Source organism: Rana temporaria, chromosome 4 (genome assembly GCF_905171775.1).
Source record: "Rana temporaria chromosome 4, aRanTem1.1, whole genome shotgun sequence".
Lineage (NCBI taxonomy): Eukaryota > Metazoa > Chordata > Amphibia > Anura > Ranidae > Rana > Rana temporaria.
Genome location: NC_053492.1, coordinates 310520257 through 310538722, shown reverse-complemented (window position 1 = coordinate 310538722; position 18466 = coordinate 310520257). Strand labels below are relative to the sequence as shown.

The window sequence follows — 18466 nt, the reverse complement described above, 5'->3', positions numbered from 1 at the left end:
TACGCATGCTCAAAACCAATGTTAAAAGCAACAAACAATAGCAGAAGTTAACCAAAGGGTGGCGGTAAAGAGCAGAAAATAGCAAAAAAAACACGTGATGTTAGGAAAGTTTTAGAAAAGTTTGCAGAAAAGTCTGACTGTGTGTATACTATGGGTGTGGCCAGACAAATCAATTAGGAAAAAAATCCAAGGGAAATTTTGTTGGATGTCTGACTGTGTGTATGAGCCTTCAGAAGAATCTACGTAGTTTAAGGTTAAACCTCTTTTCTTCCAATTTTAATGAGTGGCCACGTATCTTATTAAACTCCCTTATGCGAAAAAGTTTTATCCCTATTGTGGGTTCACCAGTACGGTATTTGTAAATTTAAATCATATCCCCTTAGCTTTATTGCTCTTCTTTGTACTCGCTCCATTTCCAGTATATCTTTCCTGAGGACCGGTGCCCAGAACTGGACAGCATACTCTAGGTGCGGCCGAACCAAAGTATTGTAGAGTGGGAGAATTATCGTTTTATCTCTGGAGTTGATCCCCTTTTTAATGTATGCCAAGGTTATGTTTGCTTTGTTAGCAGCAGCTTGGCATTGCATGCCATTGCTGAGCCTATTGTCTACTAGGACCCCCAGGTCCTTTTCCATCCTAGATTCCCCCAGAGGTTCTCCCCCCAGTGTATAAATTGCATTCATATTGCTTCTATTTTTATTTTATTTTCTAAAGAGGTCAACTTAAGTTCATTGTCTTTGAAACCCTCACAAGAGTTTGTAAGATATTCTAAGGCCCTTGAATATCTGCCTAGGTCATAAATTAAGAGCCTTAGACACTTAAAAGATAAGAAGGCCACAGCTAGTGTTTATACTAAAGAGGAATGTGAATCAAAGGGTTCAAATAACAACATGTATTTTTTTCCCCCCCTTTCCTTGACTGAGGGATAGAGAAAAAAAAAAGACATATTAACAAATTGTGTTTTTAAATGAAACATATTGTATTATGTTATGTACTGCATAGTAATCATATTAACAATAATCCAATATATATTAGTTCATTATATTGAAGTAACTATATGCATGATTAAGTGAATAATTTTACATATATTGGTTTATGTATTTTAATCATAATTTTCCTCTTATTCATAAACCCATTAATACATATATATTATTATGATAAGGGTTACAAATATGGAATCCTATGAAAAGTTTAAGAGTATAGAAATTATACTGGTGTAATAATCCTTGTATCTTGAATAATCAGGATATTTCTTGTACCAGGATTTAACTTTCAAGGTATGCGAGAAATTACGGTAGGTCAATGACCTTATCCAAATAGTCTCATAATCGTATATCTTTGTTTAAGATGCAAAGTCTACCAAATTTGACACATAAGTGTCAGCTCTAGATATTTATTAAATTTCTGTTAAGCCCAAGTCGAGGATCATTCATAAATGGAATTGGACAAGAAAAACATTTAATAATATCAATTTCTAATCCTATACTGCCCCTACTGGAAACTATGTGTAGGGAACTACAAATTTTCCTATAAGGGTTATCCAGGAAATGACTTGTGTTTTGATGTCTTTCATTTCCACACCCACATTCTAAGGGCAATATATACTGGTTACACGACAGGGAAAAAAATCTTGAGGAGACTGAAAACATTTTGGAGACGTAAAGAATCTTGGAAGGCGAGAGGCTGTTGAGGTCTAGAGTATGGAAGAATGTAGGAAGGAGGATCAAAGAAGTCCTTTGGACATCCAGTTGATACTTCTCAAAACAAAAGTCTTAACCACTTGCTTACTGGGCACACATACCCCCCCTTCCTGCCCAGGCGAGATTTCAGCTTTCGGCACTGTCGCTTTAACTGACAATTGCGCGGTTGTGCGAAGTGTCTCCCAAACAAAAATTGAAGTCCTTTTTTTTTTTTCTTATTGGACAGGAGATCGCCTAGGACCTGTGACGTGTCCTAGGCGATCGCCTACAGGGAGGGGCTGCTGTAGGCAATTAAGCTTAATCGCCTAACCAGCCTCTTGGCGGAAGGAGGAAGTGGGACAGGAAGTCCCACTCCTCCTGAAGCCCCCACTCCCCCCCCCCCCCCAAAAAAAATTACATGCCAAATGTGGCATGTAAGGGGGGGTGAGGAGTGGGATAAGCGGAAGTTCCAATTTTGGGTGGAACTCCGCTTTAATGTTCTTATTTTACCTTTTGGGTAATTGAAGTTGTTTGAGCATATGCTTAACTAAACTAATCAATGTTGGTAGTGTCAGTTTTGGGAGAGAGTTAAATTCTAACGGCAGTACGAGTTCTTCTTCCTTTTTGTTATATCTCAAAAAAACTGACTTCAAAGTATTACGATTGGATTCGTTATAGTATGTTTGAACCATAGATTCATTCTAAATGTATTTTATTAAAAAATTAGTCTTGGTTAAATTACCAAGTTTGCATATGGTTAACAAAATTGTCCATATACTGTAAAAAAGAGGTTTAGGCTTAAAAGTCTATTTGTTCTGAGAAGAATCACAGGTGTTAAAGTCAACACACATGTGTTCACATAAGTCCGTAGAGCCACGGAAAGCTTTTCACTAAGAGCCGGTTCACACTGGGGCGACTCGTCAGGCGACTCAGCTGCCTGACAAGTCGCGTCCCATTGTATTCAATAGAACCGTTCTAATAGAAGCGACAGAAGTCATTTTGCAAGTAGCCTCTGAAGTCGTTTTTAGGACACCTTGCCCCCGTGTGAACCGGCTCTAAGGCCTCATGCACACTGAATGTTAAAATAATGTTATAAAAATGCCAGTAGCTTTGCAGTGAGTTTTTCAACAGCGTTTTTTTTTTAAGATCAAAAACGTTAAAAAATGCTGAATAGTTTATCAGCGTTTTATCAGCGTTATAGCGTTTTTACAGCTGAAAAACTATTTTAGAACTAGTTTTTTTTTTTTTTACTGCTCAAAAACCCCACTGCCCAAAACTGTGCATGGACACATAGGATAACATGATGGAGCGTTTATTGACTGTAGAAAAAAACGTCTACTGCCAAAAACAGCTGCTGAAAAAGGGCCTAATGCCGCGTACACACGACCGTTTTTCAGGTTCTAAAAAATGACGTTTTTTTTAATGTCATTAAAAACGATCGTGTGTGAGCTTCAGAGCATTTTTCGGGTTCTAATAAAAATTAGCAAAAAAAAATTCGAACATGCTTTTTTTTTTTCACAACGTTTTTAAGGTTGTAAAAAATGAAAATTTCCCTAAACCACAGATTTTGCATAATATGGTTTTAATATTTCAGTATAAACATTCTGACAGTAGCCAAGACTGGAGACTAAAGTGTTGATTACAGAAAACACTCAGTGGACTGCCAATGCATACCAGCAAACCTTGCCACTGTGCTTAAGATAGCAAGTACACCTATTTTACCAGATTTCAACGTAATCTACAACAAGATTTGAGAGTGTGCTTTATATGTGGGTGGTAGATCTGTTTTTACTCAGGTCAGAATTGTACAACTTCTTACATCTGCCTAATCCGACACCAATTACCGTATATACTCGAGTATAAGCTGACCCAAATATAAGCCGAGGCACCCAACTTTACCACAAAAAACTGGGAAAACGTATTGACTCGAGTATAAGCCTAGGGTGTCCATCTGCATGCCTCACTGTGTCTATGCCTCACTGTGCCCATGACTAGACTGACGTTTATTATGGGAGTCTAGGGAGAAGAAAAAAAAAAACGGTGCTCCCCAGCCATAGGTCCCCCAGACAACAAACTTTGCATACTTGTAGAGGAGAACTGGGGCTACATGTTTGCCAAGTTCCGGGTCCAGGGGACCTACGACCAGCCGGTACCGGGTCCCCATTTCACCAGAGAAATTACCGTTTAACATGGGAGTCTATGAAAGGGGTGCCGAGCTTTGAAAAATTGGTGCTCCCCAGCTGTAGGTCCCCCGGACAACAAACTTTGCACACTTGTAGAGTTTGGGGTCCAGGGGACCTACGGCTGGCCGGTACCGGGTCCCCAAAGTCCAGGAGATCAGGTGCAAAAAGGTGACTCGAGTATAAGCCGAGGGGGGCATTTTCAGCACAAAAAAAAAAGTGTGCTGAAAAACTCTGCCTTTGAGTATATACGGTAATTTAAAACTTCAAAGCCAGTTTTATATTGACCGGTAGTTGTGAAAATTTCTCAATTGTAATACTTTGCTAAAGCAAGCCTTCTTGAAGTGAAAACAGAGAGCCTACAGTGGGTAATGACATTAAAAACGTCAGTATCATTGAAGTTAATAGGAGTTGGCTAGAAATAATTATTTAATATGGGGATTGATAAGTTATGCTAAGCATCCATTTTGTATTCTGTCAGCCATTTTAATATTCATGTATAGTTAGAGTATTTCTTTAGTTTCACAGCTTTCATTTCACAACAGCATGTAGAATATTTCTTTGGTTTCCCACAAGTAATGTATCAATTTAGTTTCTAGTACAGAACTGTTCTCATACATTCCGTTATCTATAACCTGAGAACAAAGAACAAAGACTGCTTGTTCTAAACTAGTTTTCACTGCCTTATGAAAAATTGTATGTACGGCACATGCTTTATTTAACCATATCTTGTCTGAATATAGTTTAATACAGGGAGTGCAGAATTATTAGGCAAGTTGTATTTTTGAGGATTAATTTTATTATTGAACAACAACCATGTTCTCAATGAACCCAAAAAACTCATTAATATCAAAGCTGAATATTTTTGGAAGTAGTTTTTAGTTTGTTTTTAGTTTTAGCTATTTTAGGGGGATATATGTGTGTGCAGGTGACTATTACTGTGCATAATTATTAGGCAACTTAACAAAAAACAAATATATACCCATTTCAATTATTTATTTTTACCAGTGAAACCAATATAACATCTCAACATTCACAAATATACATTTCTGACATTCAAAAACAAAACAAAAACAAATCAGTGACCAATATAGCCACCTTTCTCTGCAAGGACACTCAAAAGCCTGCCATCCATGGATTCTGTCAGTGTTTTGATCTGTTCACCATCAACATTGCGTGCAGCAGCAACCGCAGCCTCCCAGACACTGTTCAGAGAGGTGTACTGTTTTCCCTCCTTGTAAATCTCACATTTGATGATGGACCACAGGTTCTCAATGGGGTTCAGATCAGGTGAACAAGGAGGCCATGTCATTAGTTTTTCTTCTTTTATACCCTTTCTTGCCAGCCACGCTGTGGAGTACTTGGACGCGTGTGATGGAGCATTGTCCTGCATGAAAATCATGTTTTTCTTGAAGGATGCAGACTTCTTCCTGTACCACTGCTTGAAGAAGGTGTCTTCCAGAAACTGGCAGTAGGACTGGGAGTTGAGCTTGACTCCATCCTCAACCCGAAAAGGCCCCACAAGCTCATCCTTGATGATACCAGCCCAAACCAGTACTCCACCACCACCTTGCTGGCGTCTGAGTCGGACTGGAGCTCTCTGCCCTTTACCAATCCAGCCACGGGCTCTTCCATCTGGCCCATCAAGACTCACTCTCATTTCAGCAGTCCATAAAACCTTAGAAAAATCTTTCTTGAGATATTTATTGGCACAGTCTTGACGTTTCAGCTTGTGTGTCTTGTTCAGTGGTCGTCGTCTTTCAGCCTTTCTTACCTTGGCCATGTCTCTGAGTATTGCACACCTTGTGCTTTTGGGCACTCCAGTGATGTTGCAGCTCTGAAATATAGCCAAACTGGTGGCATGTGGCATCTTGGCAGCTGCACGCTTGACTTTTCTCAGTTCATGGGCAGTTATTTTGCGCCTTGGTTTTTCCACACGCTTCTTGCGACCCTGTTGACTATTTTGAATGAAACGCTTGATTGTTCAATGATCATGCTTCAGAAGCTTTGCAATTTTAAGAGTGCTGCATCCCTCTGCAAGATATCTCACTATTTTTGACTTTTCTGAGCCTGTCAAGTCCTTCTTTTGACCCATTTTGCCAAAGGAAAGAAAGTTGCCTAATAATTATGCACACCTGATATAGGGTGTTGATGTCATTAGACCACACCCCTTCTCATTACAGAGATGCACATCACCTAATATGCTTAATTGGTAGTAGGCTTTCGAGCCTATACAGCTTGGAGTAAGACAACATGCATAAAGAGGATGATGTGGTCAAAATACTAATTTGCCTAATAATTCTGCACTCCCTGTATAAAAGATGCAAGAGCACAAATCAATAAAGCCATTTTCTTATCATATCATCGTGTACATGTGTTCTTAAGGTTTTGGCTCCAGATATATCTGAAATTGCATCCTACATCGATCGGAGGTCTGAAGAGGTTAAAAGGGACCACCCTAGACTTAAGGCACCCAACACAGATGAATGCATTCATCTTACACAGTATGTATGTATGTATGTATGTATATACACACACACACACACACACACACACACACACACACACACACATACTGTAAATTCAGCATTCTATCATCTCTAGTGCCGCATTCACCAATAGAGCAGATTATATTCATGCTCTATGCACAGCACCATCTAGTGGCAACAAGAGAGATAACCACCTCAAAGGCAAATTATAGAATGAGATGTATCCGTTTTTGTTTAGATAAAAGCACACAGCAGAGATGTAAAGAGTAGGAGAAGCCACACAGGTATGCAACATTCCAGGACTATTGAAGTCAAGTGGACTCCAAAAATAATACAAAATGTCACACATAGAAGGTTGTTCATTCTGTAAACTGCTATGGGATTTTGTTAATTTGTACCACAGCTCAAAAGGTTAAATCAAAATCCTCAGACATTACCTTACCTTATAGGATGAAGCTGGGATCACTGCTTGGAGAGGGGTTTCTGGAAGCTTTCCTGAAAATGGATCTTCATCCATAGTCGTGTTCTGCCTTACATTATAATCCCTTGTGGTTTCCTGTGGAACACGGTCAACTGCTGGAGAAAAGAAGTCAAACATAGAGAAAGGTCTGGAGAGAAACAAGGAAGCTGTCCTTACTAAACTCTCCTTTAACTGCTTCCCAACCGCCACACGCACTTTTACGTCAACAGAATGGCACGGCTACGCAAATGGGCATATATATACATCCTCTTTAATTTGCAAGCCGTGTGGTCGCACGCTGCCCTGAAGAATGGGGAGATGCAAGTGCACACACTACATTTCCCCATCCTTCCTGACATGTCACTGATTGAATGTTCCCTGTCATCGGGAACAGCAATCAGTGACATGTCATGGCAAGCCACGCCCTCTAACAGAAGCACTCCCAAGGTCACACTCAACCCCTTCAGCGACAGTGTAATTTTTACATTAATCAGTGCATTTTTATAGCACTGATCGCTGTAAAAATGACAATGCTCCCAAAATGGTGTCAAAAGTGTCCGCCATAATGTCGCAGTCATAAAAAAAAAAAAAGAAAAAGGATTGCCGCCATTACTAGTAAAAAAATAAATAAAATAATAAAAATGCCATAAAACTACCCCCTATTTTGTAGACACTATAACTTTTGTGCAAACTGATTAATAAACGCTTATTGCGTTTTAACTTTAACCAAAAATATGTAGAAGAATACGTATCGGCCTAAACTGAGGATTTTTTTAATATATTTTTTGGGGATATTTATTATAGCAAAAAGTAAAAAATATTTAATTTTTTTCAAAATTGTCGCTCTATTTTTGTTTATAGCGCAAAAAATAAAAACCGCAGAGGTGATCAAATACCACCAAAAGAAAGCTCTATTTGTGGAAAAAAAAAAAAAAGACGTTAATTTTGTTTGTGAGCCATGTCGCACGACCGCGCATTTGTCAGTTAAAGCGATGCAGTGCCAAATCGCAAAAAGTGGCCTGGTCTTTGGTCAGCAAAATGGTTCGGGGCTTAAGTGGTTAAAAATGGTTATTGTCTAGCTGTCATTCGAACAGCTTTTAGAGTCCCTGACCTGAAACATGTATGCAGAAGATTACTCCTGACTTTCCCAATCTGCATACTTGTTCCAGATCTGTGACTGGGAGATGGCTAATATTCGATGATCAGCATTTTGAGGTCCGCTTTTCTTTCTGAAGAAACTTCTCCAGGGAAAAACATGGGAGACTGCCATAGCCAACTGTCAGGTCACCTGAGGCCAGATGACAGATGCACGCTGTTGGGGTCAGGAGTGCATAGCTAAGGTAGTGGACCTTACCACTGACTGCCGCGGATGGAGCTCCGAGTCATTCAGGAAAGCAGGTCCTCCAGAGCACCAACACGGATCCCACTGGAAGCTAGAGCATGAGATTCCCAAGGACACGGAGTCTAAGAGCCAGCAGGTTTTCGCCATAGCCCCTAGTGGTGGGAATGGACTTCACTGCAACTGGCTTCAGGTCGCGGCCTCTAGGGTCTTCCAGCTCACGCTCACAGTAGGCTGCTGGAGGATAGAGAGGAAGCAGAAGACTGGGGCAACAAGGGATAGTCAGGGGATAATCCAAAAGGTTGGTGCAATGAGCAGACAGGGGTAGTCAAAGAACACGCCAAAGTTCAGGGTATGACGCAGACAAGGATAGTCAAGAACAAGTCAAAGACGGTAAACAGAATCAGAGACGTAGAGCACACGGCAAGAAGCACACAGGAAGCCAAACACACAATATTGATCAGCAAGGCTTGGCTGCAGTGCCCAGGTTAATATAGTGTTCCTTGTTAGAGGCTGGGGTGGAATCATGCTTGAGGGAAGATTACTTAAGCAGACAGGTGAACAGGGTCGGTCTCTAAGCTGAACACAACAGAGAGGGAAGCAGACAGACATGAACATTACTGTAGACTCATGACACCAACGCCTCATTTTGGAAGTTCTAACGACCTGGCTGTTATTGTGAGGCTCTTCTCCTTTGATACTGGGAGTTACTAACCTAGAACAAATGTGCATATAACTTCAGACACTACTTTTACTTTCCCTATATGCATTCTTGAGTTCTGAATCATTAGTGAATCCACTAGATCAGCGTAACAGCCAGGCAACCAACATCTTCAGGAGGTCAGCAATGGCAGCCCCCTTACTGCTCTTCTAATTTATAGGTTTACATTAATGGAAACCCATACTGTTTATTTATATCCCATATACATTTGAAAAAGATCCACTGAATAGCAAAATCCGTCAAGATTTTTTGCAAAGTTTTGAAAACCCCCATCTCTATGTATAGTTTACAAAATATATGGGCAGCCATATATACACAAAGCTCTACAAAGGGAGCAAGGTGTCTAGGTGTCTGCATATCTGAAAAACAGACCACCTTCCAGTGGTTACAGAGCAAATCTCCATTTAAAAAGGAATAGTATGGGTTGGGTTAAATAATAATCAAAATATTACCATCATTACAAATTAGCGGTTCTCTTTTCTACTCCCTTTTGTTTTTCCACCAGGTGCACTTTATCTTTCATGTAGCACCCAGTAACGCTCCACTAGGTGTTTGAAAGTGTATGAGGCTTTAGTCATTGCTGGGACAGATGTGGCAAAGGCATGCTTGAATGGACACATTGGCTGCTGAGCTGTTTCTCCCTGCCTTACACTAGCACAGGAAAAAAACAGGAGGAGATCACCCCGGGACTTTAAATGAGGTGAATGCGGTTAGCCAACAATTGACAGAGTAAATGCAGTCTCAAAATGTATTAAAATTGTCAAGCAAACACACGTGAATCATAGACAAGCCACTGAAATGATACAAACAGTAAAAAATGTCATTACACGTACTGTGGTATAAAATGTAAATTGCAAAATACACATTAAAAGAAAAGGAATTAAAAGTATCATGTGTTTCGCAAGATCGTGCTCGCTTCATCAGGGGTAAATGCGTGTGTAGTACATCAAATGCTGGATCAGACTACCCATTGCTGGATACCCAGAGGCGGCAGTAATGAGCATCCAGCTCGGGAACTGAGGAGGCAGAGGAAAAAACAAACCCAACAGAGCACAAATGGGGGGGCAGACATGGCTGGGGTGTGGGAATGCGTCACCAAAGATCTTCCAGTATCCAGTAGTAATGTCAATTTGAGCAAAGTGAAACTGCTGCATGTGAGTGAAACAGAAGTGACAGTTTGTCACTTCCTGTTTCACCCCAGCCATGTCTGCCCCCCATTTGTGCTCTGTTGGGTTTGTTTTTTCCTCTGCATCCTCAGTTCCCAAGCCGGACGCTCATTACTGCCGCCTCTGGGTATCCAGCAATGGGTAGTCCGATCCAGCCTTTGATGTCCTGCACACGCATCTACCCCTGATGAAGCGAGCATGGTCTTGTGAAACGCGTTGTGATACTTTTAATGCCTGTGTACTTTGCAATTTACATATTATACCAAGGTACGTGTAATGACATTTTTTACTGTATGCATCATTTCAGTGGCTTGGCTATGATTCATGTTGACAATTTTAATACATTTTGAGACTGCATTTACTCTGCCAATTGTTCGCTAACCGCATTCACCTCATTTAAAGTCCTGGGCGATCACCGTTTTAATGTTGCATGTTCTCAATGAGAACGTCTGTTAATGACGAAACGTCGTCTGGGAAGGCGCACACTGACGTCACCGCATTCCATCTGAAGGAGGAAGGGCTCCTATTGCCGGCCGGCATACATACACGCTTTTAATCATGAGATGTTTGCAAGTACAGGTCTTATGCATTTTTATTAAATATTTCGAACGGTATCACGATATGGTCCGTTTTTATTTATATACCGAGGATATGTTCAATCATCGATGTGGTGCAATTTGAGATCTGCTCCCTGGATCCCTCCCCAGTCTGATGCTAATCTGATGTGGAGCCCATTGAATAGAATCTGTCTACATGCCTAATGTTTGGGTGGTTCTGGTAAGCGGCTTTCAGTTTGGTGGTGGTGTGTTCACACTGAAGTTTTGCTGACACATGGTGGTGCTGCTACAAACTTTTTATTGGACTGAATGTGCTTTTATTCATATTATCTATTATCATTGCTTTTTACCAGCCTGATATCTGGTTTCCTACTTGGCGCAGTTTACTTTTATATTGGACTTTATATGCTTATCACATTTCTTCTGCTGCCTTGACGCATATATATTTAGAACGTTTTTGACAAGCGCAGTTTTTTCTCCCTATTGAGCTACTAAGGTTGGACGCATTACAACATGCGACCAAGGCTTAGCTTTTAAAATTATAGGATACACTTGTAGATTCCAATGCACTTCGATATGCAAGTGATTATCAGTACGGGACCCCAGGCATCACTCCACACAAACAGGAGTTTGGGGAATTTCTACATTCAGGCACTGCAGGCACTGGGTGAGTTAGTGGGTAGAGGGGGTGGGGGATGAGGCAGAGAGTTAAAGGTTGAGAAGAGCCGACGAGGACTAGATGACAAGGTATTAATAAGAGAGACAAAGTAGGCTTATTTGGCAGCATGGAGGCAGGAATTGTATTTTAGAAGGGTAGATTTATATAGGGTGAAGTCTTGCAGGCATTTGGTTTTACGCCAGTTGATCAAGAGCACGGCAATGTCTCTTGAGATTTCTAGTGTTGTCAGTTTGCCAGGGTTGTAACGGTTGGGGCCTGATTCTGCGTGTGGTTAGAGGAGCAAGTGTATCTAGTGAAGAGAGTGAACTGTTGTAGACAGAGGTGGCCAGGTCAGGACAGGGGAGAGATTATGTCATATAGGTGGTCAGTAGCAGAATACAGAAGAGAAGGGTTAAAGTTACGAAGGTTCCTACAAGTAATTGTTTGCTGCTTGGAGTTAACATTGACAAATGTTGAAGTCACCCAGAATGATAGTGAGTATTTCAGAGGAGAGAGAAAGTAGGGTAGCCAGGCAGCAAAGTCATCGAGAAAGCGCGATACTGCAATCCTCAGAGAAATGGGAGAAAACAGATGGATACAGTGCATCTTGAAAGAAGAGAGGGATAGGGAGGGACAGGAAGGACTTGGAAGGTGCTTTGTGGGGATAGAAGGAATCCAACTCCACCACCTTTATAGAAGTAGAACTATACATTTCTATGAATGTTCAAATACTGAAGATTAAAATGCATGCAGCCAGGAAGTAACAATTCATCTCTGCAGTGTTAATAAAAAAGTAGACACATTTATTATTTAAAAGTGGAGCTCACCTGCTTGCGGTATATTCGGAAAGGTGAACAAAACATCACTGGTCCTTGGAATGGAGTAAAGCAAAGTATCTTTCAAAGTGACAGTTGATATCATGTGCTGAAGTACTTCCATATCTCTATTGACTACTAGTTTCATTTCCTCTGTCACATTTTGATAAACCTATAAACAATAAAAAAATAAAAAACACACTGTGGGTAAATTCTTATTGTGTTCACAAGTATATATTACATAATGTTATCAGCTAGCATCTCACTTGCAGCTCTTATTGAACTGCTTGCCGACCAGCACATGACTATATACGTCGAAAGCATGGCACGGACAGGCAGGAGGATATATATATATATGTCCGTCCCTTTTAAGATCGCGGCATTGTGGACACGTGCCCTGCGCGAGCTCTATGAGCCTGAACGCGGGTCTGCGGACTCGGTCGCCGCAAGGATACCAACGATCGTCTCACGGTGAGGAAGAATGGGCAGATGCTGATGTAAACAAGCATCTCCCCGCTCTGCCTAGTGACAATGATCACCACTTTTTGTAATCAGAAGCGGTGATCACTGTCTTGTCACACACAGCCCACCCCCCCTACAGTAAGAATCACTCACTAGGGCACACGTAACCCCTTCACTGCCAGTGTCATTTTCACAGTAATCAGTGCATTTTTTTAGCACTGATGGCTGTAAAAATGACAATGGTCCCAAAAATGTGTCAAAAGTGTCCACCATAATGTTGCAGTCACGAGAAAAAAAAAAAATAAAAAAAAAAAAAAAATCGCTGATTGCCGCCATTACTAGTAAAAAAATAAAAAATATTAAATAAAAATGCCATAAAAACTATGCCCTATTTTGTAGACGCTATAACTTTTGCGTAAACCAATCAATAATCAATTTTTTTTTACCAAAAATATGAAGAATACATATCGGCCTAAACTGAGGGAATTTTTTTTTTTTTTTTTTATATATAGTGCCTGTGTACCTACAGGTGCCATCTTAAATTTAAAGGGGGATGAGAGAGTTAATTAGCTCTCATCCAAGTGATTTGTCTAAATGAGGTCTCTGTTTCAGCTGGGCTGTACTGTGGGTTCATTCTGTGTTCCTGAGGTGCTATTCCACCCCGGGGCGACAGGTGGCTCCAGTGGAGTTCAGGCTGGGGTGCCTTCTGCTAGCAGCCAATCAGGAGGGGTTTTTTCCTCGCGGGGCATGCTGGGGGAAGGTATTTCTGGAGCAGACGCCATTAGGCGGGGTTCTCTTTAGTTCCGGGTGCGGCACCCACCTTCAGGGTGACCACACATCACGGCTCCCGGTGATGTGGCCTACCAGGCCGGGGTGCGCGTGCCACGCGGTGTTCTGTTCCTGGTTCCGGGACCATGTTGGCCCGGAGCATTTGAAGCTGTGGCGGGGCCCCAGTAATCGACTTGGCCCCAATTCTGAGGAGATCCCAAGCGAGATAGCTGTTCGGTGGGGAGTCCGTCTGAGGAGCGCCAATGAGAGAGGCTGGCGGTCCAACAGGGCCTAGACAATACACCAGGGATCGAGGTAACCGGACACTGAGGGGTGAAAGTTAACTACCTGTCAGTCGGTAACCTAGTTGAAACTACCTGAGCAAGATCCAGGCAAGAAGAATTCTACTGAGGAGAACAGTCTCCATGATCTACGTTCTAGGGAAGGGTCTGTGGCAGAGACTTGTTTCCCTCAAGTTTTCCGAGTGATACCCTGGCTGCCAGGTCAGTGTGAGAGGCCTGTCCAGGTACACTATACCCACTCCGGATTGAGTGGCGACAAAAGTAAAGTGTCGTTGGAAGCAGGACTGCTTCCGTTCTGTTAGGCCTGAATCTGCTATTCCTCCTCACCCATCTTTGATCTATCTACCTCAAGTTTTTACGGTTTGCCAAAAATAAAAAGCACAAGAAAGACACCTGCTGTTTGGACATTCCATCATTGCTACTCTCATCAACTACCCTAGACGTCGGAGCCATAGAGGCAACAGGCCATCCCTATTCTATTTAGCGGCTCCTTCAGGGGTGAGCGCTACATATATATTTTTTGGGGATATTTATTATAGCAAAAAGTAAAAAAAAAGATTGATTTTTTTTTTTCAAAATTGACGCTCTATTTGTGTTTATAGTGTAAAAAATAAAAACCGCAGAGGTGATCAAATACCGCTAAATAAAGCTCTAATTGTGGGGGAAAAAAAGGAAGTCAATTTTGTTGGGGAGCCACGTCGCACGACCGTGCTTTTGTCAGTTAAATTGACGCAGTGCCAAATTGCAAAAGTGGCCCGGTCTTTGACCAGCAAAATGGTCCGGGGCTGAAGTGGTTAAAGTGACGGTAAAGGCAGAAGGTTTTTATCCTAATGCATTCTATGCATCAAGATAAAAACACTTCTGTGTGCAGCAGCCCCCTGCAGCCTCCCTAATACCTTCCTGAGCCCTCTCCCTCTCTCTCTCTCTCTCTCTCTCTCTATCTATCCAGCGATGTCCACAAATGCCTCTGCCATCTAGGATGCTCCCTCCTGATTGGTTGACACACAGCAGCGGCGCCATTGGCTCTCACTGCTGTCAAACTCAGAACATGTGTGTTATTTTAAAACAGAAAAAACAAACAATACTTTACAATGCAAATAATTTGGTCAAGATGAAGAGTGGATAAGGGTGACTTCTGGAACCTCAATAAGGTGGTCGGATGGAAACTCCTTAAACACCTGACTAGTATCCTAAGATAGAAGTACAAGCCGCTCACCTTAGCAGATGGACCTGTGGGTGAGCAGCAGGTCAAATGCGGATCCGCTGAAGAAGTCCTGTGCCTTGGGACGATACGCGTGCGGGGGGCTTTCATTTTTGATGTCAGGACAGCCACCTACTTGGTATTTTATCGTTATATGCTCATATTCTACGCACTAAGATATAGTGCCTCTTTTGTGACTATTTCCATTTTTAATAAATCTATTGTATTTTGGTTACTACACGGAGAGCACTATGTGTCTACTTTATACTTTTACATGCCATTCAACCACATGAGAGTATACCTGATGACCATCCGTCACTGAAAGTCTGTTTGGAGAAAAGGATCGACTGAGGAGGCACCGCTATCATCTTACAATACCCCCTCATTAGAGGGACAGCGCATTTGACTATCTTAGGATACTAGTCAGGTGTTTAAGGAGTTTCCATCCGACCACCTTATTGAGGTTCCAGAAGTCACCCTTATCCACTCTTCATCTTGACCAAATTATTTGTGTTTGGACTTTAACCATTTTGTTTGTAGCGCTGCACTGCTTTTTTATATACTCTGACCTAGGACTTATTGACCCTCAGTGTTCAGCAGCTTTTGTTATTGTTTGTCCTTTGCGCAGTCTGCTCTCTTTATTTTTTAAGACTTTACAATGACTTTGTGACAGAACCCACTGTCACTTTGTGTTTTGGAAGGGACTGTGGGCGGGCCTGTTACCCACAGATTATGGCCCAGAAAATACTGGAGACCTGAAGACAAGCTGGCTTTGAGATAATGTAATGTAATGCTGCAGCCCTTCTCCCCCATCCCCCCCCCTCTTGCTGCTGTGCCTAATTGTGTTGGTTCATGACACATAGACAATGGTCTAGACTGGAGACGTCTCTCCGCAGGGGATGTGTATTGAGAGGCTGCCTGCTTACCATAATCTCACGGGCCCAGATTCAGATAGGAGATACGACGGCGTATCTCCTGATACGCCGTCATATCTCTAAGGCCGGCCGGTCGTATCTATGCAACTGATTCATAGAATCAGTTATGCATAGATATGCCTAAGGCCCCATACACACGATAGAATCCATCCGCAGATAAATCCCAGCAAATGGGTTTCTGCGGATAGATCCTATGGTGTGTACACGCCAGCGGATCTTTTTCCGCGGAGAAATCTCCTCTGGGATGGATTTCAGCAGATCGAATATTTGCTGTGCTGCACAACAAATCCATCTGCTGGAATCCATTCCAACGGATGGATCCGCTCGTCTGTACAGACTTACCGGATCCATCCGTCCAAAGGGATTCCCCGCACGCGTCGTAATGATTTGACGCATGCGTGGAATTCCTTATATGACAGCGTCGCGCCCGTCGCCGCGTCATAATCGCGGCGACGGCGCGACACGTCATCGCCAGAGGATTTCCGCGCGGATTTCAATGGGATGGTGTGTACACTCCATCCCATCGAAATCAGCGGATATCTTTGAGAGGATTTATCCGTGGAAACGGTCCGCTGGACCGTATCTGCGGATAAATCCTCTCGTGTGTATGGGGCCTTAGATCCGCCAGGTGTAACTGTGTTACACCGTCTGATCTTAGGCTGCAATTCCAGGCCGGCCACTAGGTGGCGCTTCCGTGTCTTTTACGCGTTGAATATGCCAATGAGCATTTACGCCAATTCAGAAACGAACGCCCGCCGCTTTTTTTTTTACGTCACTTGCGTTCGGCTTTTTCCGGTGTATAGTTACCCCTGCTATGTGAGGCGTATCCTATGTTAAGTATGGCCGTCGTTCCCGCGCCGAGTTTTGAATTTTTACGTCGTTTGCGCAAGTCTTTCGCGGATACGGATGGACGTAATTTACGCTCACGTCGAAACCAATGACATCCTAGCGACGTCATTGGGAGCAATGCACGCCGGGAAAATTTGCGGACGGCGCATGCGCATTTAAATCGGCGCAGGGACGCGCCTGATTTAAATACTACACTCCCCCTAGCCGCGGAATTTGAATTCCGCCGGGGGATTTACGATACGTAGCCGGAAGTTTTGAGGCAAGTGCTTTCTGAATACAGCACTTGCCTCACAAAATTGCGGCGGCGTAACGTAAATCAGATAGGTTAGCGGATCTTTAGATCCGCGTAACCTATCTGAATCTACCCCATTATGTTTATCTGTAGCCTGTTTCAATGTACAAATGTTCAGTTCGTCGTCCCCCTCCCCTCTTTGACAAGGCTAAGGGGAGAGTCCCTAACTGTGTGTAAAACTGTATGTCTTGGATTTAATAAACAGTGTTTATGCTCTGCTTGTTTAACCCTCAACATCTGTGTGAATTTTCTCGTGATTGAGGGGTTAAGGGCTGGTTATGGCGAATCTGCAGGCTGCGGGTGCGTTTGGAGGACAGGAGACACAGGTCTGGCGGATGTGCCCACCTGGGGTATCCGAGATCCGTCACAGACTTTAAAAGGCAAAATTCTCTGCCCCTCTTTCCATCATACACTGAAGACCAAGTGCTCCCAGCACTCAATTCTGCTAATCTGGTGGTACCAAGCTTTCTTTGCAAGTTGTGCGTTATCTACCTGACTTTAGATTTTCTGTGCAGTGCATCAATATAATTGGGGAGGTCGGCAGTTAAAGCATTGGGTGAACCCCCGCTTTAAACAAAACCTTCAGGCCCCTTTCACACAGGGCGGATGCTAATACAATCAGTAGGGGGATCTGTGGGCTGATTTCCTACTGATTGGAGCAGAGCGGCTGGATGATGCATCTGTGTTTGCTCAATATCTGAAGAGTTCTGGTCTATGGGGGGCTGGGAGAAAACAGACTCCGTTGTCCACTTACAACTGCCAAATTCAAATCTGCTCTGCCTAAACAGAAGAGCCTCTCCCGTTTTATTTTAGCAGGCCTGACTGGACCCAGAAGGCAACAAGTGTAAATTGACGCAAGGCCATTTACACCCATGTCCATAGGGATGAATAGACTTACCGATTAGGTATGCCTGAAAAACTGACAAGTGGACCCGATTGGGACATCCATCTAAAAAGGGCCATAGAGGAGGTTTTCAATCTGCAACATTCCTTAGACAATAGGGGGCTAAACCTACACAGTCTAGTAAGAGTAAAAATTGGTGGATGAATGATGAAGAAACCTTTGGCTTCCTTATAGATTGGGGGCTGGCAACCAGTCAATCATGGTCTACCGGTCGACCTCAGGCAGGTAGACAGGGAAGAGGGACCAGAGGTCACTTCTATGGGGGAAAAAGGGGTGATGTGAAAAGGTGGTGGAGGACACTGATATGGGGAAAAAAAGGAGAACACTACTGTGGGGGTGTGGGGCAAAGTATACTGCTATGGGGGTGGGGGTAGGGTAGGATGTTGTGAAGGGGGCAGAGGATAGTGCTATTTGGCAGGCCCCCCCATAGCAGTGTCATCAACTGCCCATCACATCACCCCCCCCCCCCCACAGTAGTGTCCTCTAGCCACCTGTGGTAGTGTGGTACCCCACCTGTGTACGAATACAGGATTCTCAACCATGCAGGCTCCAGTGTATTTGCTTGTTTTGGAGGAAACTGGCTTTTCAGTTTCCTCATTATTTACTAAAGTCCACTTTGGGACCTGGAGCCTGGGGATTTCTTAGGGATCCGGGTTTTGAGACTCAACGCCACACTGATTGTTCAGGTG

The 18466-nt window shown here is 42.9% G+C and overlaps 1 protein-coding gene across 2 annotated transcripts in view; it reads right to left on the bottom strand.

The window, feature by feature from the left end:
* GINM1 (glycoprotein integral membrane 1) overlaps positions 1 to 18466 on the bottom strand; it is a 71616-nt gene that overhangs the window by 23622 nt on the left and 29528 nt on the right. The window contains exons 5-6 of one of the 2 annotated variants that reach the window (XM_040350596.1): positions 12077 to 12236; positions 6791 to 6921 (exon numbers count right to left, since the gene is read on the bottom strand). In XM_040350596.1, the coding sequence (XP_040206530.1) occupies positions 6791 to 6921; positions 12077 to 12236 (291 nt within the window). Of the gene's footprint in view, positions 1 to 6790; positions 6925 to 12076; positions 12237 to 18466 lie in introns of both variants that reach the window. The other variant, XM_040350595.1, reaches the window with a different exon arrangement.